This window comes from Fusarium verticillioides, chromosome 3 (assembly GCF_000149555.1).
Source record: "Fusarium verticillioides 7600 chromosome 3, whole genome shotgun sequence".
In the NCBI taxonomy this organism is placed as follows: Eukaryota; Fungi; Ascomycota; class Sordariomycetes; order Hypocreales; family Nectriaceae; genus Fusarium; species Fusarium verticillioides.
In genome coordinates this window covers 2148525-2174845 of record NC_031677.1, presented here as the reverse complement: position 1 = coordinate 2174845, position 26321 = coordinate 2148525, and the positions used below count along the sequence as shown (strand labels likewise).

The 26321-nt window shown below is 49.6% G+C and overlaps 8 protein-coding genes across 12 annotated transcripts; 5 read left to right on the top strand and 3 right to left on the bottom strand.

Annotated features, from left to right (window-relative positions):
• Positions 1 to 427: 427 nt before the first annotated feature.
• FVEG_08179 (hypothetical protein) lies at positions 428 to 2381 on the top strand (the record flags this gene model as incomplete). The annotated part of the gene is made up of 4 exons (XM_018897022.1): positions 428 to 640; positions 694 to 724; positions 777 to 1201; positions 1254 to 2381. The coding sequence occupies 4 exons, from the start codon at positions 428 to 430 to the stop codon at positions 2256 to 2258; spliced, it is 1674 nt and encodes a 557-aa protein (XP_018754581.1). The 3' UTR covers positions 2259 to 2381.
• A 609-nt stretch (positions 2382 to 2990) lies between these two features.
• Positions 2991 to 5954, top strand: FVEG_08178 (V-type proton ATPase catalytic subunit A; the record flags this gene model as incomplete). The annotated part of the gene is made up of 7 exons (XM_018897021.1): positions 2991 to 3521; positions 3618 to 3678; positions 3734 to 3755; positions 3860 to 3908; positions 3970 to 4054; positions 4108 to 5673; positions 5725 to 5954. 6 exons carry the CDS (start codon positions 2991 to 2993, stop codon positions 5601 to 5603), a joined length of 2244 nt encoding a protein of 747 aa, XP_018754580.1. The 3' UTR covers positions 5604 to 5673; positions 5725 to 5954.
• Positions 5955 to 6272: 318 nt separating this feature from the next.
• On the top strand, positions 6273 to 7079 carry FVEG_08177 (hypothetical protein; the record flags this gene model as incomplete). The annotated part of the gene is made up of 1 exon (XM_018897020.1): positions 6273 to 7079. The coding sequence occupies one exon, from the start codon at positions 6273 to 6275 to the stop codon at positions 7077 to 7079; it is 807 nt and encodes a 268-aa protein (XP_018754579.1).
• FVEG_08176 (hypothetical protein) lies at positions 6555 to 10988 on the bottom strand. 3 transcript variants are annotated; one of them, XM_018897017.1, is made up of 3 exons: positions 10878 to 10988; positions 8959 to 10780; positions 6555 to 8847 (listed from the first exon to the last, which is right to left on the bottom strand). In XM_018897017.1, exons 2-3 carry the CDS (start codon positions 8980 to 8982, stop codon positions 7699 to 7701), a joined length of 1173 nt encoding a protein of 390 aa, XP_018754576.1. In that variant the 5' UTR covers positions 8983 to 10780; positions 10878 to 10988; the 3' UTR covers positions 6555 to 7698. The 3 variants fall into 3 exon arrangements, with proteins under 3 accessions (XP_018754576.1, XP_018754578.1, XP_018754577.1); XM_018897019.1 differs by lacking the exon at positions 10878 to 10988 and having other exon boundaries at positions 8959 to 10043; positions 10096 to 10875; XM_018897018.1 differs by lacking the exon at positions 10878 to 10988 and having other exon boundaries at positions 8959 to 10877.
• Positions 10989 to 11138: 150 nt separating this feature from the next.
• FVEG_08174 (hypothetical protein) lies at positions 11139 to 16084 on the top strand. Of its 2 annotated transcripts, XM_018897015.1 has the most exons (3): positions 11139 to 12263; positions 12316 to 15119; positions 15174 to 16082. In XM_018897015.1, the coding sequence occupies exons 2-3, from the start codon at positions 15073 to 15075 to the stop codon at positions 15835 to 15837; spliced, it is 711 nt and encodes a 236-aa protein (XP_018754574.1). In that variant the 5' UTR covers positions 11139 to 12263; positions 12316 to 15072; the 3' UTR covers positions 15838 to 16082. The 2 variants fall into 2 exon arrangements, with proteins under 2 accessions (XP_018754574.1, XP_018754573.1); XM_018897014.1 differs by having other exon boundaries at positions 11139 to 15119; positions 15174 to 16084.
• Positions 12178 to 14757, bottom strand: FVEG_08175 (hypothetical protein). Its single transcript, XM_018897016.1, has 2 exons — positions 14520 to 14757; positions 12178 to 14466 (listed from the first exon to the last, which is right to left on the bottom strand). The coding sequence occupies exon 2, from the start codon at positions 14441 to 14443 to the stop codon at positions 12650 to 12652; it is 1794 nt and encodes a 597-aa protein (XP_018754575.1). The 5' UTR covers positions 14444 to 14466; positions 14520 to 14757; the 3' UTR covers positions 12178 to 12649.
• On the bottom strand, positions 15879 to 18151 carry FVEG_08173 (hypothetical protein). Its single transcript, XM_018897013.1, has 2 exons — positions 17038 to 18151; positions 15879 to 16991 (listed from the first exon to the last, which is right to left on the bottom strand). The coding sequence occupies exons 1-2, from the start codon at positions 17863 to 17865 to the stop codon at positions 16212 to 16214; spliced, it is 1608 nt and encodes a 535-aa protein (XP_018754572.1). The 5' UTR covers positions 17866 to 18151; the 3' UTR covers positions 15879 to 16211.
• A 2721-nt stretch (positions 18152 to 20872) lies between these two features.
• Positions 20873 to 26259, top strand: FVEG_08172 (hypothetical protein). 2 transcript variants are annotated; one of them, XM_018897011.1, is made up of 4 exons: positions 20873 to 20956; positions 21018 to 21666; positions 21857 to 25700; positions 25750 to 26259. In XM_018897011.1, the coding sequence occupies exons 2-4, from the start codon at positions 21453 to 21455 to the stop codon at positions 25787 to 25789; spliced, it is 4098 nt and encodes a 1365-aa protein (XP_018754570.1). In that variant the 5' UTR covers positions 20873 to 20956; positions 21018 to 21452; the 3' UTR covers positions 25790 to 26259. The 2 variants fall into 2 exon arrangements, with proteins under 2 accessions (XP_018754570.1, XP_018754571.1); XM_018897012.1 differs by lacking the exon at positions 20873 to 20956 and having other exon boundaries at positions 21038 to 21303; positions 21363 to 21666.
• Positions 26260 to 26321: the final 62 nt, after the last annotated feature.

Genomic DNA, 26321 nt, shown 5'->3' with positions numbered 1-26321 from the left:
ATCAAGAGAAGACATATCTCTTTCAGTAAAAAGGATAGGCCGGACACATAAAACCAGTGGAAGTACAATCTCACACCCTTGCTGGTGCTAATATCAAGGAGGTCCGGAGACTTTCTCGGATACATCCCAACTCGTTATAATAAGCAGCTCCGTTGGCAATAGCATTTCTTCACTGGCTGGAATCAGCTTATCTCATCTGTTTTATGCGTCATAACCCGACGTAGTGATCTAAAAGCTGACAGCCTCCATTCTGGCACCGTTCAGGAGTGTCAGCATTAAGCGCGATCACTACCTCGCGCGGTAGTTCGGATCTGAGCGCCGTTGTTAATACCAAATACTTATAGAAAGTGAGGATATAAAGGAGTATAGATACGCACTTTTGTATGTTGTTATTAGACCCATATCGAGATAATATTCCTACTAAATTATGGATGCCCAGAATCAAGAACTCAACTCCGACATCTGCGTGGTAGGAGCAGGACCACTTGGTCTTCTAGCACTTAAGAATCTTCGTGAACAAGGACTCAATGCAACAGCGTTTGAAAGACAAGAATACGTTGGTGGAACATGGCATGCGTCAAACAATATGGAGCAGACAACTGCATTGGAGTACACGACAGCCAACACCTCCAAGCAATGCGTATGTTTCTTTTTCTCTTCAAGGTGGAATGTCGCGTTATTAATAGGTTCCAGTGTTCCATTACTGATTTTCCAATGCCTGATGGTAAGCCCGCCGTACATTGCTCGTATGACCGTGAAGCTCATAGTGTTTCTAGACTTCCCTGTGCACCCTCCTCAGAAGGATCTCGAAAGATACTTCGAATCTTATACCGAAAAGTTTGGCCTATATCCGCACATAAAATTCTCAGTCTCAGTTGACCATATAGAACGCGATGAGCCAGGAAAGGCCTGGAGGGTCTTTCTCAAGGATGTTAAAACGGGGGTTGAGGAGGTCAGAACATTTGGTCGCGTAGTCATCGCTACAGGCATGCTCAATACCCGTCATCTCCCCCAGGTGAAAGGTCTAGAGAAATTTTCTGGTGATGCCATTCACTCACGTCAGTTCAAAGACGCTTCTAAGTACCAGGGCAAAAACGTGGTTGTCGTAGGTATTGGGGCGACTGGTGTGGATTCAACCTCGTTCTTGGTCAAAGCTGGAACCAACAAGGTCTATCTTAGCCATCGTGGCACCGTCTTCGTGGTAAGAACTCCAGCCCCAGCCAACTTCAGCTTCAGATCCTGATCATCCTTAGCTCCCCAGGAGAGTCAAGGGCAAGGCTTTCGAGCACACATTGAGTCGTCGTGTGTCCATTTGTGTGAGAACAATAGGCGACATTATGCCAAATATTTTTGCAGGTCTCATGACCAAGATGATGATCAATATGCGAGATAAAGAATGGCCACACTTGAAGGAAGTATTCGGTACTCGACCGGTTGATGGAGTCCTACATCGAGTTCCATTGTTCTCCGAGCATCTGGCAGATAACCTCAAAGATGGCACAGTTAAATCTGTACAGGGCATCAAGGAAGTAACTGGCCCCAAGACTATTACCCTTACAGACGGCACGGTCTTGGAAGATGTCGATGCCATCATCTTCTGCTCGGGCTATGGTTATGACTTTTCTATCGTCAAGGGCCCTGGCGATCCGACCGACCCGGCCATTGCCCCTGACCACTACAAGCGGATTGAAACGACCAAGTTCTACGGCGAGGAAAGCAAGTTTGCACGTCTTTTCCATGGCTTCGTTTCGGAGCAGTTTCCTGAGTCGTTGGCGTTTCTTGGCCATATGATTATCATGAGACCCCCATTCGTACTTTACGATCTTACTACCATGGCTCTGGCGAGCTTGTGGTCTGGAGATTACTCCATGCCGTCTGCCGAAGAGAGGCGTAGGGATATTGATGATCACTATGATTATCTTGTCAAGACACTTCAGAGAGGCCCGGCTCCTCATCCTGGATTTCGTTGGAGGGCTAAGCCAACTTATGAATTTCTGAACCAAGCCGCGGGGACAGGAGTCACCGATCGCTTGGGGTGCTTCACTTGGGAAGCCTGGAAGCTGTGGTGGAACGACCGAAAGTTTTACAACTTGCTTATGGATGGAACTGATGTTCCCGCGGTTTACAGATTGTTTGAAACAGGTCGAGGTCGCAAGCCTTGGCCTGGAGCCAGGGAGTCTATAGAGAAGACAAACCAGGAGGTGAAGGAGCTGGGAGAGCAGTGGGAGAGGGACAATGAGGATAAGAAGACAAAGTAACCCGATGTTTAGGGCGCAAAGAATTCACAGTCTGGTGGTCCCAGCAATTGAAGTTGAGAAGTTTGAGATTTTGGCCTTCCAAGACTTTCCATAGGTGCCTAGCTAGGGGAGGAAAGAAAACTCAAGACCTTAACTACCTATAAGTGATAAAAATATTTAGGTAAATTTAACCTAAGCTTAGGGGACTCTTTGCTACCTAAGTTTATTTTGACACCTTATATCAAGGTTCGTTGTTTTCTTGCCCCCCGAGGCCTAGGTAATGAAATCAAACAACAAGCCCAGGATGATTTATCTAAAGTTGCTATCTGAGATAGCTACATGTAGGCATCCACGACTATGCAGTATACATTAGGGGGAATAGAAGGGTAAACGCATCAAGACCAGAATAGACTACTTGTAGAAAAACCAAGCGATAAAATCAGTTATTCCGTGGGCTAACTGATTGCCTACACAAACTTTGTGTACTCAAGATATTTCTCTTTTTCAATGTATCCTCGAATTAATGTCGACTGGCTGGACTGGGGGCACTGAGGTCAGTAGTGCTGTTGTGCATAATGTTTCAGTACAGCCTCCGTCCAAGCGCTAACCTACAGCTCGGCTACCTATGATGCCCCATTGGAGAATTGGCTCCCATCTACCTTAATCAACAACATACTCCAGATCTCCCAATTACACTTCTCTGAACTTGAAACCACAAAATATTTATCGCAAAAAAGGCACCAACTGTAGCTTATGCTCGGCATCCGTCCTACTCTTAGAGCGAGGCGTTCCCTGCTGGATCTAATCCGCACCAGAGGCGAAGACGACGACAAAAACAGCCAGCGAGAGCAAGGGAGCGACAGTGACGACGATAGCCTTAGCTCAGGCTCCGGGGTCAGAGGGAGCCGTTACAGAGGGAGCGACAGTGATAGAGCCCCTGCGCCTCCCGTTAACGCCGCTGTTGTTCGAGACCCCACCCGCAAAGCATCGTCATCATCCTGGCTCCACTCAAGAGGTGGGAAAGCAGCAGCAGCAGCAGCAGCTCTAGCGTTGGTGGACATAGCTCGTCAAGTGCCTCTGCCAAACTCTCCACCACCATCTCCATCTCTGTCTCTGTCTCCATATTCACCTTCATCAGCACCTCAACCTTCATCTCAGCCGCTTCCTTCGTCAACCCTCTCCCCCGGTTCGACAGCATCTTCCATCCGGCCTCAGTCGCCGCCTTCTCCTCCCTCCCCCCATCTTCAATTAGATAACGCGCCAGTTTCGTTGAAGATGCCTCCTGTGCGTTGATTCCCGACCTCCCCCAAGCTTGATGGCCACAACGCGGCGCATTTTATGCTGCTTGGTTCTCGAATACTGACTTACGGCCTTCTGTAGAAATCATCAAAGGCTGCTAATAACAGCAGCAAGACCAATGAGGAAGATGGATATCAAACCGGTATGTTCTTGAACAAAGTTCAAGCACCTTGCGGTGTCGCTAACACTATCTGCAGGTAAAATCTACTCCATTTCTGGGTCAGTACATGCCATTATCTTCAGCCTGCGATCTATCCTCGATCCCCAAAAACACACTCGAACCGATATTTTGACTGTCAACATGTCATGCTGACTTTATACAGTCCCGTCGTCGTGGCTGAGGACATGATTGGTGTTGCCATGTACGAGTTGGTCAGTTGCTATTATTCCTCATCGTCATTATCCGCCACGATCTAACCCACTGCTATTGTAGGTCAGAGTAGGACATGATAACCTCGTTGGCGAGGTTATTCGAATCAGTGGCGACCAGGCCTCTATTCAGGTTTACGAGGAGACATGTATGACAGCCCACGCTGAACCTACAACAATAACAAGCTAATCATCATCGCAGCCGGCGTCATGGTGGGTGACCCTGTTACCCGTACCGGAAAGCCCTTGTCAGTCGAACTCGGTCCCGGTCTCCTCAACGGTATCTACGACGGTATCCAGCGTCCCCTCGAGGCTATTTCCAAAATGGCCAAGTCCATTTATATCCCCCGCGGTATCGCCGTCCCTGCCCTCGACCGCGAGAAGAAGTGGGAGTTCACACCCTCCGTTAAGGTCGGCGACCACCTTTCCGGTGGTGATGTCTGGGGTTCTGTCTTCGAGAACTCTTTCCTCGCAGACCACAAGATTCTGTTCCCTCCTCGTGCACGAGGAACCGTTACCAAAATCGCCGCCAAGGGCGAGTACACCGTCGTCGAGAACATCCTCGAGGTTGAGTTCGATGGCAAGAAGACCGAGTACCCCATGATGCAGTCCTGGCCTGTCCGAGTACCACGTCCCTCCAACGACAAGAAGTCTGCCGATCAGCCCTTCATTGTCGGTCAGCGAGTTCTCGACGCTCTTTTCCCTAGTGTTCAAGGTGGTACCGTCGCAATTCCCGGTGCTTTCGGTTGCGGAAAGACTGTCATTAGTCAGTCTGTGTCCAAGTTCTCCAACAGTGACGTTATCGTCTATGTTGGTTGCGGTGAGCGAGGCAATGAGATGGCTGAAGTCTTGAAGGATTTCCCCGAGCTCACCATTGAGGTCGATGGCCGCAAGGAGCCTATTATGAAGCGAACTACGCTCATTGCCAACACCTCGAACATGCCTGTCGCTGCCCGAGAGGCCTCCATTTACACTGGAATTACTGTTGCCGAATATTTCCGCGACCAGGGTCTTAACGTGGCCATGATGGCTGACTCCTCTTCCCGATGGGCTGAGGCTCTTCGAGAACTTTCTGGTCGTCTAGGAGAAATGCCTGCTGATCAGGGTTTCCCCGCCTACCTGGGTGCCAAGCTTGCCTCGTTCTACGAACGAGCCGGTCGCGTTCAGACTCTTGGTTCTCCCGAGCGTGAGGGCAGTGTCAGTATCGTCGGTGCGGTCAGTCCTCCTGGTGGTGATTTCTCGGATCCCGTTACTACGTCCACTCTGGGTATTGTGCAGGTCTTCTGGGGTCTCGACAAGAAGCTTGCGCAGCGAAAACATTTCCCTTCCATCAATACATCGTTATCTTACAGCAAGTATAACACCATTTTGGATAAGTATTACGAGAAGAACTACCCCGACTTCCCTCGACTCCGCGACCGCATCAAGCAACTTCTGTCTGATTCCGAGGAGCTCGACCAGGTTGTTCAGCTTGTTGGAAAGAGTGCCCTGTCTGATCCTGACAAGATTACGCTGGATATTGCAGGCCTGATCAAAGAAGATTTCTTGCAGCAAAACGGTTACTCAGACTATGACCAGTTCTGTCCTTATCTGGAAGACAGAGTGGATGATGAAGCTCATGGTAGGCTTCCACGACGAAGCCCAGAAGGTTATCGCGCAGGGCCAGAGCTGGGCCAAGGTACGAGAGGCCACTTCTGACCTGCAAGCCAGCCTACGACAGTTGAAGTTTGAGGTTCCCACCGACGGCCAGGATGTGATCTCCAAGAGAGTAAGTTGTTCTTGGATGGCAAACACAATGCATGTGCTAACTCAATTCTAGTACGAGGAGATTCAACAGAAGATGACAGACAAGTTTGCGGCTGTCATGGACGAGTAATGTAATACCAACGTTGCAATACTGGTTGTTTCCGTGTTGAGGCTATAGATAGGTCATGCTGGGGGATAGGTCAGGAGATGACGATAATTCGATTACTGTTTGCGCCGCCCCATAGTCTAGTGTACTCGCTCAATATCAATTTGTTCTAACTACAAGGCCATTCCCTATATCACGAGATAGTTTGCTGAAAGCATACTACCTACCTACATAAGAGGGCTGCGAGAGTAATGGGGATTTAGTGGATCAATGAGGTGAAATGGATGGGCTGAGGTGGGGTTTCTGTTGGTTAAAGTGCACTCAGCTTCAACTAACTGAAGAAACATTGGAATATTGTTAGACCTGCAATGAAACTACTGAGTAACAAGATTTTCTTTTTTCTTTCCACAATCTCAAATGTACTCTTTCTTGAGACCTACTATAATAAGGTTTAGAACGATCTTAACAAACTGAAAACTCAATCTCCTTTCATTCAACCCCTCACTGCCCGAACGATGTCCGAAGAACTTCAGGATGAAGTTGAAGCAATAAATTCCATCTACGGCGACGGTAGCCTGGTCCCCGTAGAAGACGACTCCTCTGTATTTATTCTCAAACTTCCAGGCGATGCATCTTCTCTGCGTCTGAGATTCCCGTCTGATTACCCCTCTAAGCCCCCCAGTGCCCTCAGTACACACCACAGTTCTGGTGGTGTCAAAGGCGCCGGTGCTCGTGACCTGGCACTTTTCCGAGACGCTCTGGGCGAGGTATTTCAAGAGGGTCTGGTTTGTCTATTCGATGCCGTGGAGGAGTTCACGCGGCGTGCGCAGGAGCAGAAACCAGAGCCCGAAAGTGAGGCCCCAGCGCCATCAACACCTGAAGAAGACTACGAGCAACCAAACTTTCCCCCTCCGGAATGGTTTCTATCCGATCTCGTGACAGAGTCGAAATCAACATTCTTAGCACATGTTGCACGAGTTACTTCGCCAGATCAGGCTCGATACTACGTCCAACTTTTGCTCTCATCAGACAAACGCATACGCAGCGCCACGCACAACATGACAGCATGGCGGATCCGCGGACCCGGGGCTACGAGTTTCCAGGACTGCGATGACGACGGCGAGACAGCTGCTGGTGGAAGGATGTTGCATCTGATGCAGGTCATGGATATCTGGGATGCCATGGTGGTGGTGACGAGGTGGTACGGCGGTATTCAGCTAGGACCTAGAAGGTTTGCGCTCATCAATGCCGTAGCTAGGGACGGGTTTGTAAAGGCCGGATTGGTAAAAGAAGAGAAGCAGGAGAAGAAAAGGGGGAAGTGATCAATGAGGTCCCGATATCGTGGTGCCGTTCCTTCAAGTCCACTTACCGTTTGATTCTCAAGAGACTGGGTTCTGTGTACAGCAATGGCTGGAAAAGATAAGCTTGAAAGATTTATAAGGTCGCGGGCAACGATACACTAGCCAAAAATACTTTGTAAGATGGTGTTTTAGTGATAGACTTGACAATGCCAGAGCGTCATTATCGCTAGGAGTCCAAACCATAACATGCCTTACAAATAATCTCACTTCGATTACTTCCAATATCTCAAAAACAACTAAGAGCCAACCAAAGATAACGGTGGGACTTTCACGCAGAGTTCGCGGTACGGGAGACGAATTTATGACATCCACAATAGAGTGTTCCACTCGTGCTATATATAACATGGGCATCAATATAGAAGCCAGGCGCATCTCCAGGATCTCTTCTTCTGACAAAACACAAAAATTCTCAAGTCAAATAATGATTTTACACAAATCCAACAGCATGGCTTCTTTAGAAACAAACACCATCTCCGTTGCGCCATTGGTCATCTGCTCATAGATTGTGAGCTTTCCCTAATTTTACATCATTGTGACAGTCTTATCTTCTATGGAATGTGTATTGATCAAGCTCAAAGCATTACAGCTCTTCACTGAGCAATGGCTTCAATATACCCATGGCCCTGACGGACTGCTCTTCAGAAAGAATCACAGCACCTGCCTGAGCAGTAGAGAGATAGGATAATTCAGAACTTGCCGCTATCTGAGTGTCTTGTACGAGTATACCAGCGACACCGCAAACAATACCTGTGGCCTCGAGAGGAAGAGTCTTCAAGTCCAGGAAAATCGGTATCAGGCTAGCATCTGTGTCCCCGACGAGGGAGTCGCCAAATATGTCGAGAAGATTCTTGTCGAGCAACAGGGATGGCGGGTCATCCTGAGCAAGAGTGACGGACATAAATCGAGGCTGCGATACGAGCGCTGAGATGATGCATGTATAGAGCTTTGTGTCCACATTGTCTGCCCAACTTGGTCGGCGGCCGTTTCCTGTTGCGTGGCGGCTGATTGAAGGCCTCTGATGGGTGAAGTTTGCAAGCTGCGATGCTTCGCGACCGGAACATTGCACTAATTCAAGCGCTTCCTCAATCTGAGGCGCCACATGCCTCTTCTTAAGTGTACCAAAAATCCGTGTTTGCAACTCGGCGACATTGAGAGGGAGGCCTTCATGTGGCGGAGAAGTTACAGACAATCCAGGGCCCTGCTTGTGATTGGCAGCGGAAGTGATGAAGTTGGACTCGTTGTCGGACAGCTCGAAGCCTTTTGCAATGAGAGACTTGACCACGTTTTCCCGCTCCTTTGTAGGGACCAGGATGAAGTCCGAGTAATATGTCGTGATGAAGAAGATGGGGATACCAGCAAGGGCCAGCGGAGAGGTCAGTTCCATCACACGACCGCCGGCATCGAGCCCAGCACTTATGACTGAAAGTACCATATAGGATTCTTTGGAAACGGAAACAGCTTTCGCAGTGTCGCGCGGCATAGCTTTGAGGACTGGCTCGAAGACATTTTGAGCCCATGAGGTGTGGCAGACAACAGAACACTCAAGAGGAGTGATGCTAATGTTCAGAAAGCCATGCTGGCCATCAGGCGTGAGACCCTGCAACTCGTACTCGGGCGAATCGCGCAGACCTCCCGTTCCCTGAGATTGTGGCAGAAGTACTCGGAGGATTGGCTGGAGCAGGGTCGAGTAGAGGCTGAGAGGAATGTGAATCAGCGTATATGTGCCATCCTAGAGATAAAATGTTAGGATCAAAGTAGTTCCTTGCAAAGTTGCTTCCAACAGCTGCCACTGGTGATACACCAAAGGATCAATTCTTTTGCGCGGAGGCGTAACACTTACAAGAAATGATACCTGCGCGTTCATGATGAACGGCTAGCATTGGAGAGGTCCAGGGCCCTTGTGCAACGGGATTGGGTCAAAGTGTAGATGGAGTGCAATGCAAATGTTCTACGGTTGGCAGAGTCAAACTGCTTTGTAGCTTGCGACAAGTCGGCGCAATGTAGAAATTGAGTGACTAGCTCGATCATGAAGATGTTTGGTCTCAGCGTTGTTGCAAGGTTTGGGCTAATAAGCTGGAGAAGAACAAGAGACAAAGGAGCAGCGCAGCCAGTGTCCGAAAACCCGGTAAACTTTGATTTGGTTCTTAGAGTGCAGGCAAGATTTACAAAAGGCGAAGAGGTTTGCGAGGGAATTGAGAAATGTTAGAAGTGAGTCCAGACCAGACCAGACCAGACAATGGAGGGCACGATAAGGGTAAACCCACGTTATTAACTCTCTTCCTGATCTTACCTTTTAAAGAGTAACTTCAACTGCTCCAAGTATCGCTATCTCTAAGCCGAACGGGAAGGGCATGTCCCTCGATCGAGCCCAGCCCTGCAGGCAGGGTTTTGCCGTCTGAGACCAGGTCCGGCGCCATGGCCAACTTGGGGACTAGTCCAGTTGGCCGAGTTGGCTATGACGGCAGAAACGTTGATGGACACGCATAAGGTGGGGTATCCTGACTTGGTAGCTCTGTTCGGGACACCTGAGGTGGCTTTGACCTCTCTCTCTCTCTCTCTTCTCTCTTTGCCGGCAGCTTGACTTTCAAAACCCTATGCTGGCAGCTAATCATTTCTTAAGCTCGAGGTGCTCTGAAAAACAATGCCATTTGCCTGCGTGTACAGTAGTAGAGCTCCATCGGAAAAACATTGATCAACGTTATCCACGGGAGATGGACAGAGTCACGTCAGGAAATGCTCTTGAGGGCTGCTTAGTTGCAGATCTTGGCCCAATGTCCGATGCACATAGGCACGCATGCTTCTGTTCAGGTACGGCAGAGCCCGTAAAGTGCAGATGGCATCTGTGATTGTGGCCGAGGTCGTTCCACGACAGCGACTGCAGGAAGCATATTGCCAAAGCTGGAAGGAATCAGCTGTCCTCCATGTCTGAACACGTCTGAGTTGTGGCCCTTTGAGCACAGAGCATCGGGAAATGTACCATGTAACGCTGCCGCATGACAACCATGCTCTCACTTGGTTACTATTATGAATCTGATATTTCTTCGATATGAGTGCGTCACAATCATCCTGAGATCGGCTCGTGATGTAGGAGTCAACGACGAATAGTAATTCTGATAGGTTCGGGCCCCTGGAGCACTCTCTCAAGGGAGCCCATCCCATCTGAGAATCAAGTTGGTTTTGGTGCGTGGGGGGCAGGCAAGTGGTGAGCTGCCCTCTATTCTTGCACTGACTTGGGAAGATCGGAAGAGGACGAGATCCTTGTGTTGTGGTGTACGAGCGAGTAGAGGATGGTCACAGCCAAGAATCCATGTGAACCATGGTCCATGGCCTACGGCAGTAGCCAGGAGCTAGATGAACTGCATCGTAACGTTTTCTGGTCATATTCCCTTATAAAATTAGAATTACTAACTTGACAGCTGTCAAGTATTCACTGTCTCGATCATTTTCGCGTCCATGTGAGGGACACAGAGTTGCTGCTTGCCTTGATCAGCTCAACCTCTGCTGGGCCATAGCTGGTGCAAAAGCCAGCTAAAGAGTAGTATTTTGTTGATTCCATTCAATAAGCAAACGATCTTTGAGCATGGATGCATTCATCAGGCCAGCGACAGGGTTGTAAAGAATGACGATGTATAGGTGTTGGTTGTTGATGAGAATGAGGTGAGCTTCAATGGCTTTTCGGTTAGAGCGTGTGATGTTGCCATAAGTGAGGCATCCAAAGATCATCCTCTGTAAGGTAACAAGCAATTGGAAGCCACTCACCGACCAGCAGCTACCTTGCTGTGCTTCACCTCTTCACCGTCACATGTACATTTTTATCGGACATAAAATGCCCGTTTCTTCACCTCAGGAACGTCACAATTCAGACTTGTCATCTTGGAGGCATCCATGGATCCAGCTCGGGTAAGCTCCAACGACAGATGATGGACCCTAGGTAGTTAGCTACAGGATCCTGTGGCTTTCCACAATTGGAAACGCCCTAGAAACCCCAGCTTTCGGGCATCCCAACTACTAACGTTGGATCGGTATGGCCGAGACATTGAAACCACTGCCCATAATTCCATGGCACGACTTCGCCTCAAAGCCGCATACATGCATACCTAGGCACTTACAGAGAAGCTTGTACGTTTGTACAGCACACGAATGTACCTCTCCAGGTGTCAGCTGTCCCTGGGCCTGCAGCCGCTGCCGCTCGCTGCCTTGCTTTTAGCACCAACGAACAAGAGTGACATGATGCCTGAATCCATCAGCTATGCTTCGAATCCCGTGTTTGGGAACCCCAATATTATCAAGATGGCATAATGGATCGCTGCCTATCATGTCTCTAAGCAGGTCTGTTGCCGTCACATTGCATGACTCTCATCCGCTGCACGCGTCTAAATACGGCTGTATTTGATCTATCTCACCTCGGTATATTCTGATACTACACCACAACACAGTATCTCAGAAATCTCATTCCATTATCAATGTGCAACTGTCCATGTAGGGTGATGTGATTACCCCACGAAAGCTGGCCGTGCAGCGGGCGCAACATTGCCCAAAGCTCTTTTTTTTAGGGAGCCATGTCTAAACTTGACTTCTCTATCACGCTTGTCAGTGGCTCAGAAATGGCACCATTGACTGGACTCGTGATTCACTGCGTGACCTCCTCCTTGCTGGTAGGCATGCTTTTGCTTTGCATTGCATTGCATCGTCCTGCCTAGATATTTGCCTCGCATTATGAGTGACGCAGTCCATGTCACGCTGTCAACTTCCGACTAGAGGGCACCATGACGAAGTTGACAAGTTGAATGCGACACCAGATGCCGACCAATGTGCCATACCGAGGCGGCCCATGATCGAACTGAGTCGGTAGCGTAGCTAGGCCTACATACAGACAGCACGCCCTCGAAAATGGATGCTGCTTCATTAATGCCTATCAGCAAAGAGGGGCAGCTGTCCTGTTGTTTGTGGGACGGAACGCCAAGTGGGCTACGAGATAAAGGGTTCCGGGGTACGGAGTAGAGGCTTACACCTCATCATATCGTAATACGATTCAAGAGAGGCACGTCTGATAACTACTGCTTGTGGTAGTATCTTTGGTTGCGAGCCAGAACTACCTACCATCTGGCGAGTATATGATCGGATACCTGAAAACACCGTGTTCGGGTAAATATATTTCCTATTGTTCTGTGCCGCTGATCGACCTAAGAACTTCCAGTCCTGTCATCCGCTTGAGAATGTCACTCCTGAAGTGTCGAGAGAAAGCGGAGGGGGGTTCATGCATGACATCGCCTATTTCGGAGAGCCAGCCAGCCACGTCCCGATATTGCCTAGCACCACCAATAACCACAACTGACGACTTACCAAACCCAGTTCCTCTTACACGAACATATTCTCTTCGTTCGGTAGCAACAAGGAGCTGATTGCATCTTTTCCTCGAGTCCCCATCAAGGACATGTAAAGAGGACCTCGTCCAGGGATGCGGCTAGGATCGGGTATCGTCATTTCAGACAATTCAGTTCATCCCAATTACGACCTAGCCAAAAGTCTAATCATCGCTTAACCCCAACAACAACCAGGTTTCTTGGGCTTTGTTCATAGTCAAACACCGTCTCGACCCACGCGTGACGGACGAGATCGTCGTGTTCTTTCAGAAATGTCCACCGGTCTGATACAATAAGGGATTCGACTGCCATCGCACTGAATGCCATGAGGCTCCAGACAGCACATAGCTCCTTTTTCCGAGGCAGATACAATGCCTCGTATCTCTGGATCTCCTCGTCTGAGATGTCGCCCATTTTCTCCTGTATCACGTCTGCATACTGTTTGTACTCGTTGTTTGTCGTGAGTTTCTCCACCGCACCGCGGACATAGGACTTGAACGACCCGTAGCAACTTTTCCTGAGTGATCCAATGATGACTGGATTGGTGCTGATGTCGAAGGGGCTCTCACTATCATCCTGGGTTGAGGCTGCAGTATCCGCCTGTGATTCTTCTTGGCTACCTGTATGCCGCACTTTCTTCACCACGCCTCGATCAAGGAACATCTTTTGCAAGACTGCTCGGTAGAAATGTCGAGAGAAGAAGCCAGCACTCTCCTTCTCGGTCCAGTTCTGCGGTGCTTGGCAAGCCATCATGCGGGCTGTGATATTCAATCGCACCCCATCTCCCTGATACGCAGAAAACTTCTGGCTCATCGGGAATCCCTGAGGGTCATGCTTTTCTGATTCCCGAACGAGCCGACCATTGACAGCTTGGAGAGTTGGCCTCAAGAAGGCGTGCTTGTATGTTGGAGGACCGAGTTTCTCGGTCATCAGGTTGTAACAGCACCCAACGATGGCCACAGCTCGAATGTCCGGGTTGAGAACCAGAGACCTAATTCCAAAGTGTGACAGATTTCCGCAAGAATGGATTGACATAGCCATCAGGCTTAGGTCCTTCTTCTCGTCTTCGGTTTGACTCCCAGGGTTGATTTGGGCGATAACGTCGGCCAGGTCGCCAGTTTCTAGTCGGCCTGATATGTACTGAACAGACCCCTTACCTTTTTCCACAGTATATTCAGCTTCGAGTTCTTTGACGGGTCTAAACTCAAAAGCTTCATCTCCTGCAACCTCGCGAATAGCCTTGGCCAAGGCTTCTGGGTCCTCTTGACCATCAGGCCCCCGCGCTTCTAAAATCTTCGTCCATAGCTTCTTATTCCTCATGACCTTGGGCTTAACGGCTAATCCAGAAGTCACATCTAGACCTCTCGCTGCCGTGACGTTGTTCTCTCGTCCCTCGACAGCTACAACATGCCTATTATAAGGCTCACTTGCCATGGCCCTTCCCAGATAGTTTTGGCCGCTACCGAAGTCCACGTAGTGGGATATCTCGTAGCCGCACTGCGAACTTATGTCTTCTGATAGTCGGGCTAAGTAGTCCGCGAAGTTGGTGACTTCATGGGTCTTTTTGACGTTCATGCCCACAGCCACCGACCGTGGCAGAACCGGCAGTTTCTCTGAAGGGGGCGTAAATGATCGGCCGAGAGAAAGATTACGGACTGTTTGAATGTAATCTATAAGGCTCGCTGGTGGCTGCTCTCCTTCCAGCTTTAGATTGTCTAAATCATCCCGCATGAGAAGGTCAAGAAACTGCATGAGACTTCTTGAGAGAATGAATGCGTGCCACTCTGTGGGAATGGCATAGTGAAAGAGGCCAGGTTCGATAGTGAAAAAGTCGAGGATATGGACGCCGCCGCAGAGAATCTGAAAAGTCTCAGATGTTCGCACAAATTTCAGAAGCTCATCGATATATTCCTCTGGCGATGAGAAGTTGCCATTGAATGGCAGGGGTTTTTCTGGTATCATATTCAACGTTTGTGTGGGCTACCCTGTAGAGTTATCAGTGTGATGGCGTGCGACATGAAGAGTGATCAACACGTACAAAGCTCAATATATCTGCCGCTGCTATCCGAATGTTGCCTTTATATGAATATTGGCACTGAAAAGCTCGCTACTGGACAACGGTAGCAAGTCCCGTCAACCCAAGACTAAAAGTGCTGTTGTGTATGGATATGACGAAATTGTCAACAGGCTTGAGGAAATATCTGAACTTGACCGAACTTGAGCCTTTCTGATACGAACAAGGAGGTGATGAGATAACTTAGTGCTTTCAAAACATGAATTCGAAAGCAGCTTTGCGGAGTTCTCAACCGCAACCATCTTTCTTTATTCAGTGTGTGGGTCGAATTTGTAGGTGAGTCCTCGGTGAACCAAGAAAATACGTACCGCTAGCCTCTCACCGAGGACTTCCGGGTTAAGCTCACCTACAGGGTCCATGCAACGTCATCCCTCGGAACCTTCGTTGTCGCAGCCTCCCGAACACCGTGAAACACCTGGTCTAATAACTACTCACTAATCCACTCCCTTTTCCACCAAGTCGCGCAGAACCCTCGCGCATTGTGTTTACTGCATATGGTCACTTCGGCGCTGTCAGGATGATGTCCTCTACCAACGACGAGGATCCTTTCCTCCAGGTCCAACAGTACGTCTTCGTCTCTCTGGTGCTTCGTTGTTGTCATTAACAAAAACTGCGCAGAGATGTTCTCAACCAGATGGCGAATGCCCGGCCTCTATTCGCATCATATCTCCGGATCCGCTCGCTTTCCACGGATGCCAATTCTCCTGAACTCGCATCAGCTCGCTCCGATCTCGAGTCTGCCTTGTCTTCCCTTGCCGACGACTTAGCAGATCTGGTTGCATCTGTTCGAGCTGTTGAATCCGAACCATCGCAATTCGGGGTATCACCACATGAAGTCACGCGACGAAAACGACTCGTGCAAGAGGTTGGCGGCGAGATCGATGATATGCACGATGAGCTCGCGAAAAAAGTGGACACAGGCGATTTACCTGACCCGAATGCGTTTGCCATTGATGGTGATGCCGAGGATAACTACGCCGAGTTCGAGCAACAGCAGCAGATGGAAATGATGCACGAGCAGGATCAGCACCTAGACGGCGTGTTTCAAACAGTGGGTAACTTACGTCGCCAGGCGGATGATATGGGCAGAGAGCTCGAGGAGCAGCGTGAGATGTTGGAGGAGGTAGATACTGTGGCTGATCGCGTTGGTGGCCGGTTGGCAACAGGCGTTCAGAAACTTCAGTATGTGATGCGGCAGAACGAAGACCGATACAGCAGTTGCTGTATAGCGGTTCTGATATTCGTCCTCATCCTCCTATTGGTTCTCCTCCTAATCCTGTGATGCTTGCATCCAGACCAAAAGACAAATGTACAGCTCTGTTGTAAAGAGCATTAATGACGCTATAATATCTGGGAATTTGGAGTTTAGGCTGGGATCACTTTAATGACTACCAATATAGGGTTCGGATATTTCTTTCTTTTTGTCTTAAACCTGTATACTACAAACAAGGATAGAGCAGCAGCGGCCATTCTGTACCTCAATGGCACCTTATAATTTAACAAGTATATCAAACATTTAACACACCGCCAAGAACGATGCCTAGAATGTATCATCTTGCAGTAGAGTGGCCTTCAGTGTCGTAAATTTTCAACATCCTGGCCGAGTCTCTTTGAGTTGGTATTCGGTTGATCATACAGCAGGGCGTCTTCCACTTCTTAGGTCAAGATCAAACCGGATTCAGTCTTGAGCACATCTGCCAGAGCCGCCAAGGAGCCAGCAGCAGTCGCATTTTGCGGTGCCTTCTTGGGAAACTCAACGAGAGCAAGTCGTAGTGCTGCCAAAGCTGCATTGCCGTAGAAATTGAGAAAACGCTGCTCATGTCCCTGAATCATGGATCGCAGCACCACATATTGCGTGTTTGACGTCTCATTTGGCGGTGAGTTGACAATGTAAGCGAGCGCCCTCCAGTAATTTGTGGGTGGGTAGGGATTCTTTTTGGAGGATTTGCCGAAATCTCTCAAAGATAGAGAAGCAAAGCCGGCGCCTAGACCAGTCATCCTATCGTTATGGCTTTGCTCGGTAATCCATGATGGCCCGTCTTTCTTCCAGCCGATTGCCATACGGCCGCGTTCAGTTTTGTCACTGCCTCTATGGCCGAATAGCACTGGGCACACTATCCGATATTTGGCCATGAGAATATCGACCAAAGACTGGCCTCGCCATTGGAATTCCTTGGTGGAGAAGATATGAGCTGCGAAAACACCAACTGGGTCTGCTGACTTAGGATTTGCGCCACCCTCGTTAATGAACTGGCTGACAATACCCTTGGCGCAGATGTTTATGAGATATATGAAGAGGGAGGGCAGAGTAGCCTCGTTGTTTGGAGAGCCTTCCACGGGCTCTCTTTTATCAACCACAAACAGATTCACATCAATCGGGGGACTTGGTATCCGGCCTTCCAAAGCCTCTTTCAGTGCTGCCGTGATTTTGTTGATCTGGAAAGTGTCAGCAATGGTCTCAAAATCGATGCCTATGACCTACAGGTTGAGTGTTTGCACCCTTTCCACCGGTCAATTGACCAATAGCAACTCGAATCTCTCGTCGAGCAGCACCGAGCTTGCCCTTAAGAGGCGATCCGGCGACCTTGGATTGAGCTTGCAACTCTTTTCGTAATTTCTTGAGCTCTTGATGAATCTGGGAATAGCGGTCGATGCTGGGTGCAGATTTAGACTGCACAGGCTGTACTGTGGTTGTTGCGGACTTGACTGCAGGCTGAGCAATGCCTGTAGCAGCTGGGGCTGTAGATTGTATTCCAGCCCCGTTTGGCTTCTGTAATAGGCTTTGAGAAGCAGGTTGTGTGGTGCCGAATGGGTTGCTCGGTTTCGTTTGAGTAAAACTTGCTGTCGTAACGGAATCTGGTGCCGGGACTGACGCAGGAGAGACAACAGGTTTCTTTGCATCTAAGCCCGGTGCTGCGTCTTTGATTTGAGTTGCTCCGTTCGTCTTCATAGGTTCCGGTTTAGCTGGAGGTGGTTTCGGTGCAGGCTGCTCTGGGGGTAAACGAGGGACCGTCTTCGCCTTGAGTTCCCGTAGTCTTTTTTCTTCCGCGACTACTGCAGCTTCCGCCTTGAGCCTCTCCTCCTCTCTACGCTCCTCGGCAACTATGCGCTTGTGCTCCTCTTGTAGCTCATGAAGCTCATAAACCCGTATAGCTGCTTGCCGTACGCGGTCATGCTCCAGTTGTGCAGCAGCCAGAGCATCCCTATGGTTCAGTTCATTGTTTCGCGAGTCGAGAAGGAAAGTTGCTGCTATATTGCGATCCGGGCTGGAAAGCAACTGATTGCGCCTCGCGGGCGACGAGAATGTCATGTTGTATACAAAGGGCTCCCAGGTCCTTTATTCGAATCGCATCTGGAAGTTGAAAGATTTCGAATCAGAAGAGTAATAATGTTGGTTCTGGACAGCACAAAGTTGGTCCGTAAATTTTGCAGAAGAAATAAAAAGAGCATGAAGAAGATGTCGGTTGCCGAAGTCGCGTGAAGTTTATATGCAGCAGTCAATAAATCGTGTTAAGGTAGCCCTTTAGAAGAGGCTGGGTGTCGATCCATTAGATCAAAACATCAAGTACGGAGTAGGTGGTTCCTATTGTACGACGAGCTGGGCTATTATTGTCGACTATTGAACCACGGGCTAGTCGAAGATGGGTTAGCGGCCTAATTTTCGAGAGGAAGTGGATTCAGCTCGGCCCGCTAAAATAAAGTCCCGGCGTGCGCCACATATGCTTGCAAGCCACAGCATGACTTCTTTGGGTTAGGTCTCTAAGTACCCTAAACTGATGAGCATGACAGGATCCATGGAAAGAATTAATAGGTATGGGCCAGTTTTGTGAAACATGGCTTCGACGGTTTCCTGAGATGTATCTGCGTCCTTGATAATGCCCGGCTAAACAGAAATGGGAACCTTTTTCTAGGTACCAGACACAACCAACGGCGCACTCTCTTCTTCATAAGGAGTAGTAAGCTTCACGATAGTTGCTTAATGGATGGTGCAGAGTGAGGGCCGCCGCTGAGGATGCCGCCAATTTTTGAGGTTGACTTCTGAGGTAGTCGATTTGAAAACAGTTAGAGACCACGAGGCGCGATGGAGTATCCCGACTGAAGGGTTGCATTGCATTGCTGGTGGCTCGAATCTAGACCACCAATAGTTGTGATTCACTGCCGACCTGAGGGCCGGGCCGTTGCTATTTGTGTAAGGTAGTTTACTTAGGCCCCGTTCAAGGTAAGCGGACCTTGACTTAGAAGCGCCCGAAGCCAGTCCGAAAGACCAAGCATATTGAATCCCAAAGAGTGAACAAAACGGCTGAACTCTGTTGCTTTGCATGACCTGGCTTTTCAAGCTCGAGGTCGTATCGAACACAATACGTGCCATGACATTACTGCATTAGTACGGATGACATCAGCTAATATACCTTAAGTAAGGTAATGTTGAAATCTGAAATGCTGAATGACCTAGGCACCGTTAAAACAGAATATAACCAATTATGGAATTACAGAGGCTTTTTCCTGGAGGTTGGTTGACTTTTTGTCGTGAGTAATTTTCACTTTCATCCAGGCATTGAACATTTCTGGCAGAGCGAAGAAGCAATTCATTCTCACTACTTGAGAAGACAGCCATCGTGAAATGAAGTGACAGGTGAGCTATGGATACCTTGCAAACTTTCTTAGTTTTTGATGGAAATACAGAAACATGAAGCTGAATGGATTTTCACGGTATATGATATGACACTTCCTGCCATGCAGATAGATCCCAGGAGAAGAATCGATGGAATGTAGATGAGATCACTTAAGCTCCAACTCATCAATTTTCGTCAGTGAGACTATGAATTGCCCCTCAATGACGTGAGTTTTGGCCTGCTAGTTTCCTGGTTTAATAAACCGTGCAAAGACCAACATAAGAAGAGAAACATTGAGTCCCCCCCGTTCCCTCATATTACTATGTATTTGACTGAACAACTGAGATTTTATGATAGCTAAACTAGTATACTCCTAATAAATTTTTTGAAAAATTCACTTCTCTCTTCACCATGTACAATATCGGTCTCACATAGCCCGCAACTATCTTCTGAATACGTATAGACAGAAATAATTTTAACTCATAGCTCCCTTTGTTGTTCTTCAGTATGTTTAAGCCGCAATGATTCGTTTGTGTATCCATGGCTTGAAGCAAGGGGTCCCAGGTTCGTTGCCCCTAGCGCAGGCGGATACGGTTAAGCATCACCACATTGGGTAATCACAGGGGCCTCGTTCGTTTAGGACGCTTTGAAGTGTAACACTGGACACGTAAAGGATGAAGACGAGTACTCGGTAGTCGGTCTTGGGGTTTTTGTTTAGGGGAGGAGTCTGTTTCGACATTGTTTGACAACAGTAGTGCCTGGGTGTTGAGAATGGTACATATGTTGAAACGTAGCAAAGACCTGTCTACTGAATGAGTTCGTCTCAACTCAATATTGGGGTAACGGCATCAGCCAAGTTAGCCAAAGGCTGGGCTAGCTATTTCCACTGTTAGTATCCGTAAAATTATAATTGTTCGTATATCGGCCAGCCCAATTTCAAAACCTCGACTATTTCCATCGCAAAGCAAAACTGTCTCACAGCAAGGGAAATGTGGCAATGATCCATCGCCTGGTTTGCTAATCAAGTTTCACTCTATTTACTCCAGGTCCAGATGACGCCCTTTCCATCCCTCAACGCCACGTTCAGAAAGATCGACTCCTTGAATCATGGACCATGCCCAATCTCAAGGCTCAAGCTAGGGGGGTGGTGGTACCCTTGTATTTGAACTTTGACCGTCTTTGTGAGCAGGATAGGAACAGGAAGCTCCTGAAATCAAACACAGTGACTTCAAGACTCATATTTCGGTGAAATGAACCTAGCAATGTGTTCTTGACATGCCCGACCCAAGGATAGAGACTGAAAGGAGTCGTCGACAGTTTCAGTTGAACAAGTTGTCCAGACTCTGAATGACTTATCCATGGCACTTAGGGGATACCATCCCCGCTATTAGCGGAGTCAGCCGGCGTCAGAGCGAGCTTCAGGTGCTAGGGGCTCTACCAGGCCCGGCTGGAGGCCACTAGAGGCGCGTTAGACCATGGAGCGGACAACCCCATCTTTAGGCGTCTCTAAGGATAATCCCCCGGTCCAGCTGTCTGGATGCTAAAGCTGTGATCCAATGGCCCCAGATATTCATTTGCGCTCGTGAGGTAGGTAGTAAAGACCAGCCAAAACGGTACGAGAAATACAGCAGCAGTAGCTTTCGACTATTGCGTCTATTGCTTTCCATTTCCAAGTGCCAATGGAGACAAGGAGCGTGACAGCTGGAGGGAAGGTACATCAGGCTCTTACCAGCTGCGCAAGACACACGTAAATTTAGGTCAGAAGTACCTATAGCCCAAACTTATCTGGTACGTAGCCGTATCCCACCTCACGCTCTCCACTGAAGCTAAACCATCTCTATCTACTAAGGTACCTACCTATCCACCCATCACCTTCTTCGCATCCATCCCTCCTCTTCTCCTCCTCCAACTCACTCTCGTCTCTCTTCCTGTTGCCAGGAGTTGGAATTTGTTCCATCCATCCAGGCTTTCACTTCTTGTCGTCTCACCATCTGCCTCTTCATCGCCGCCTTTCCAAATCACGTTCCTTGGCTCAGCGCAAGCTCGTCTACCCTCCTTTTGGGCAAACATTGTCCCGCCGTGCCATCGCCTATCGCCATCGCAATTCGCCTCATCCATTGCCCGTTACCCAACAGGTTCGCCCATCCTCACCTAACCGCCCATCTTCGGCCATTAAAACGCTTCTCGATATCAGATCAAACTAGCTGTATCTTGATCGATCAACTTCGCCGAACGTCGACGTGCTATATTTACAATCCAAGTGCTCTTCACTCAACTGCCTAACATGGAGCAGCAGCAACAGCAACCCCCGCAGCAGCCGCAGCAACAGCAACAGCAGCCGCCGCAGCAGCAGCAGCTGCAGCAGCAACAGCAAGCTCCCCAGCAGCAGCCTCAGGTTGGCGGCGTCCCTGGGCCTGCTGGACGTAGACTTCACATTGCCCATCGCCGAAGCCCTTCTGAGCTGACGCCACTGATGAGCATGTTTGCTAACCCTGGAAGTAAGTTCATGAGGCCTCAGCTGTCCTGTTTTCAGCACTTTATATATGCATCATCATGTACCTTGACTATATCATCTTGCCCCTTTTAAGCCTTAACTGTTCCATACGTTTCTAAGTCATCATCTACAATGCCCCTGCCATAGCTATAAGAATTCATTATGCGGCAATCACTAACTGATCTATCTTACAGTGGAGCAGCTTGCCATTCAGCAGCAGATCGAACTGTTGCAGCAACAGCAGCAGCAGATTCAAGCTACGCATCAGCAATATGTCAACATGGGAATGGTGCCTCCTGGACAGCCCCTCGGTCCTGGTGGTGCGTTCAATCCTTTGCAGCCAATGCCCAATATGTCGCAAGCTGCTTTCCAATTCCCCAACCAAGTACCTCAGCAGAACATGGCTCCTCCCACCCAGCCACTCTCACATCGCCGTAATCAGTCGGCACTCCCTAACATGGGCATGGGACCTCCTCCTGCGCCCTCGTCTGGTGCTTCTGGATCCGGTTTTGGCAACTTTGAAGCCCCTCAAGCTCAGGGTCGAGAGAATACTGGAGGCCGAGGCGGCCGTGGTGGAGGTGCTGGTGGTGGTCATCAAAGAAGACACTCTCTAGCCCTCGCCGACGCCAAGAAAGCCGCCGAGATTGCCCAACAGAAGCGAACAACCACCGGCTTCTCCTTCCCTGCATCTCCTGCCCCTGACGAGGAGAACAAGCCGGCTTCCCAGTCCACCCTCGATGTTCCTGTTGCTCAGGGCTCGACCCGCGGTGGACGTGGCGGTCATGGCCGCAGTCAGAGCATGGCGGTTAATGGCCGAGGCGGCGGTCGTGGTGGTTTGAATGCTGAAAGCAATGAATTTCAACGCCGCGGAAGCGGCCATGCCCGTACCGGATCTCGCAACTTCGAGGGTAACTGGCGTACTCAAGGACAGGGCCAGGAACAGTCTGGCAATGCCGGACAGAGCCAAGGCTTCCAGCCTGGTCACCGACCTCGCGGATCTATGAACCAGTCCGTCTCTGGAATTGGAGGCTTTCAGTATAACCCCAATCAACCTCAGGTTATGCAGCTCCCCAACCAGATGATGATGCCCCAAATGTATGGGCAGCAGCTCAATCCCATGCAGCTGAACCAGCTACAGGCTTTGCAAGCCGCTCAGATGAATGGCCAGCCGTTTATGGGTCTCCAGGGCTCCCAGCATGCTGGCCAGCTTGGTGGCCAGCAGCAGCAACAACAGCGAAAGACCCTTTTTACCCCCTATCTCCCTCAGGCTTCCCTCCCCGCTCTTTTGGCTGATGGGCAGCTCGTGTCTGGTATCCTCCGTGTCAACAAGAAGAACCGTAGTGATGCTTATGTTACCACTCAGGATGGTCTGCTTGATGCTGATATCTTCATCTGTGGTAGCAAGGATCGAAACCGTGCTCTCGAAGGTGATCTAGTTGCTATCGAGCTTTTGGATGTTGACGAAGTTTGGGGCCAGAAGCGCGAGAAAGAGGAGAAGAAGAAACGCAAGGACATTACTGATACTCGATCCGGATCTACTAACCAAGGTAATCAAAACTCTGGCAATAACAACGATGGGAACGCTCCCGAGGGCGGAATTCGTCGTCGTGGTAGTCTCCGTCAGCGCCCCACTCAAAAGAAGAACGATGATGTGGAAGTTGAGGGCCAGAGTCTCCTCCTTGTTGAAGAGGAGGAAATCAACGACGAACAGAAGCCCCTCTACGCCGGCCACGTTGTTGCTGTTGTTGAGCGTGTTGCCGGCCAAATGTTTTCTGGCACTCTTGGCCTACTCCGCCCTAGCAGCCAAGCTACCAAGGAGAAGCAGGAGGCTGAGAGGGCTGCTCGTGAAGGTAATAACTCGCGCCACCCCGAGCCTCGCCAACAGGAGAAGCCCAAGATTGTTTGGTTCAAACCCACAGACAAGCGTGTGCCGCTTATTGCCATCCCCACCGAACAGGCACCCCGCGACTTTGTTGAGAAGCACCAAGACTACGCGGATCGGATCTTTGTGGCTTGCATAAAGCGCTGGCCCATTACCTCTCTCCACCCCTTTGGAACTCTGGTTGAGCAGCTTGGACGCATGGGTGATCTTAAGGTTGAAACCGATGCTCTTCTACGCGACAACAACTTCGCTTCAGATGAGTTCTCTGATGCCGTGCTCCGCAGTGTTGGCCTGCAAGACTGGTCGCTTGATAAGGAGGACGATGCAGCCCTCGCTGAGCGTCGTGACTACCGCGACGAGAATGTTTTCACGATCGACTACAATGGAGGAGTTGAGCTCGGCAATGCCGTGCATGTCAAGTCTCGTCCTGATGGCAAGATTGAGATCGGCATTCACGTAGCTGACATCGCACACTTTGTTAAGCCCAACTCCCTGGTGGATCGGGAAGCTAAGAAGCGAGGTACCTCCGTTCAACTCAAGAATCGCTTCTGCGCCCTGCTGCCGCCCAAGCTGTCGGCTGAAGTTTGTTCTCTGACCCCCGAACAAGACCGCCTCGCTGTGTCCGTAGTATTCAACGTGAATCCTCACACTGGCTCTGTCGCCGAAGGTGATTCATGGATTGGTCGCTCGATCATCAAGAGCGCCGGCAAGGTTTCTCTTGACGATATTGATGATGCTCTAACAAACCCCTCGGAATATAAGAACGCAGCTGTTCCTGTCAACACGATACAGATTCTCAACGCTGTGTCACAGAAGTTCCGAGAAGCTCGTCTCGGCGCCGGTGGCGAACCCATTGCACCCCTAAGACTGCTTCAGCAACTCGATGACGAGAACGACCCCGTTCAGGACAACCTCTTCGACTCGACGCAGGCTCTTGAGCTTGTGGAAGAACTGATTCACAAAGCCAATGCCCATGTGGCACAACGTCTTGTTGAGGGGCTTCCTGAGAAGGCCTTCCTTCGTCGCCAGTCTGCTCCCAACCCCCGCCGACTTCAGACTTTCGTCGAGCGCATGACAGCGTTGGGTTATGATATCGACTCATCTGGCAGCGGTGCCCTCCAGAACAGTCTCTTCAAGGTCGATGACCCAGATCTGCGAAAGGGTATGGAGACTCTAGTTGTCAAGTCGATGCAGAGGGCCAAGTACTTTATTTCAGGTAAGACTGCAAAGCAGCTGTGGCCCCACTATGCTCTCAACCTGCCTCTATACACTCATTTTACCAACCCAACCCGGCGCTACGCCGATATTATTGTCCATCGACAACTCGAGGCTGTTCTCTCTGAGGGCAAGATCGAATTTACTGAGGATCTGGAGAACCTCGTTAAGACCGCCGAATCTTGTAATACTAAAAAGGATTCCGCTCAGAACGCCCAGGAGCAGAGTGTCCACATCGAGTCATGCCGAACGATGGATAAGAAGCGCCAAGAGGCCAACGGCGACCTCATCGCTGAGGGAATCGTCTTGTGTGTATACGAGTCTGCGTTTGACGTTCTCATCCCTGAGTGGGGATTCGAGAAGCGAGTTCACTGTGACCAGCTACCTCTGAAGAAGGCCGAGTTCCGAAAGGAGAAGCGGGTTCTTGAGCTTTACTGGGAGAAGGGTGTTCCCAGTTCGGCGTTTGTGCCAGAGGATGAGCGACCTAAGGCTGCCGCGTCCATTCGACACTCAAATGCTCTAGCAGCTCAGCGCCAGGCTGAGGAGGCTGAGCGTGTCCGAAAGGAGCGCGAGGAAGCTACTCGCAAGCAAACCGATACCGGTACCATCTCAACTGATGATGTTGATGCTCTATTCGACGATGACGACGACAATACATCCGACGTGACTGAGGCTATGGCCGGAGCCTCGCTGGCTGAGCGCCCTACTCAGAGCGTCCCCGGCTCCCCGGCTCGCTCCTCATCCAACGCCGGCAACCTGCATCGCACTCGTTCCGATTCCAAGGTACCTGTGGCGGAGGCTGTCGAGACCCGCCTCACCAACAAGGAGAAGTACCTCAGCTTCTTTTCGCTTCGCGAGGAGGGTGGTGACTACATCCAGGATGTGACAGAGATGACAAGGGTACCGGTTATCCTGAAGACGGATCTCACCAAGAGCCCACCGTAAGTCGCCTTATTTAGAGAAGAAATATTGTGCTAACCGATGGACTAGTTGCCTGACCATCCGATCTCTGAACCCGTATGCTCTGTGAAAGGACAAACAAAAGTTAGCTGGCGATTGTAATGGGGACAGTGTAGTGCGTAGTTTTAGGACGGACTACTTGGTCGAGGAAGAAGGCATATCTATCTATGTTTGTGTGAGAAGTATTGCCAGACGGAGAAGAATGCCAGAAGGAGACGGACTTTTAGGTAGTGGTATTAAACAGCGGAAGTAATCTCATCTTTTCCCAAGCAGTATATGGTTTCCCCGTTTGTCAATGTGCTGTTTGCCCTAAGTTTTTGAAAGCGTTTCCATCTGTTTGTTGGAAAACGACTAGACCTTGTACTGGACTACGTAGGTATGTAGGATTTTTGGAGGCTCTTTGCAAGGCAATCGTGAATTAATTCAACTATCAGGCGAAGACGGCTACATTGTTTTGCCGCCTTTGTTTTGTTCCGATTCTGGGTTAGTCAGCCCAGTAGTGGCACAGAAGAGCCTAGATTACAGTTATCAGATTCAAACTATTAACTTTACTTTAGCCTTTTGGCTTCTTTTGCAGGGTTGATATGTATCATACGTGTTTC

Bases quoted from the DNA above. Each gene is read 5' to 3' on its own strand.
- FVEG_08176 (XM_018897017.1), bottom strand. From the start codon at position 8,982: ATGAACGCGCAGGTATCATTTCTT. The intron at 8,848-8,958 runs GTAAGTGTTACG...TTTTATCTCTAG, and splicing joins ACGCGCAGGTATCATTTCTT to GATGGCACATATACGCTGAT.
- FVEG_08175 (XM_018897016.1), bottom strand. From the start codon at position 14,443: ATGATACCAGAAAAACCCCTGCCATTCAATGGCAACTTCTCATCGCCA.
- FVEG_08174 (XM_018897014.1), top strand. From the start codon at position 15,073: ATGATGTCCTCTACCAACGACGAGGATCCTTTCCTCCAGGTCCAACA. The intron at 15,120-15,173 runs GTACGTCTTCGT...AAAACTGCGCAG, and splicing joins CCTTTCCTCCAGGTCCAACA to AGATGTTCTCAACCAGATGG.
- FVEG_08173 (XM_018897013.1), bottom strand. From the start codon at position 17,865: ATGACATTCTCGTCGCCCGCGAGGCGCAATCAGTTGCTTTCCAGCCCG. The intron at 16,992-17,037 runs GTAGGTCATAGG...GACACTTTCCAG, and splicing joins AGGGTGCAAACACTCAACCT to ATCAACAAAATCACGGCAGC.
- FVEG_08172 (XM_018897011.1), top strand. From the start codon at position 21,453: ATGGAGCAGCAGCAACAGCAACCCCCGCAGCAGCCGCAGCAACAGCAA. The intron at 21,667-21,856 runs GTAAGTTCATGA...TCTATCTTACAG, and splicing joins CATGTTTGCTAACCCTGGAA to TGGAGCAGCTTGCCATTCAG. The intron at 25,701-25,749 runs GTAAGTCGCCTT...CCGATGGACTAG, and splicing joins GATCTCACCAAGAGCCCACC to TTGCCTGACCATCCGATCTC.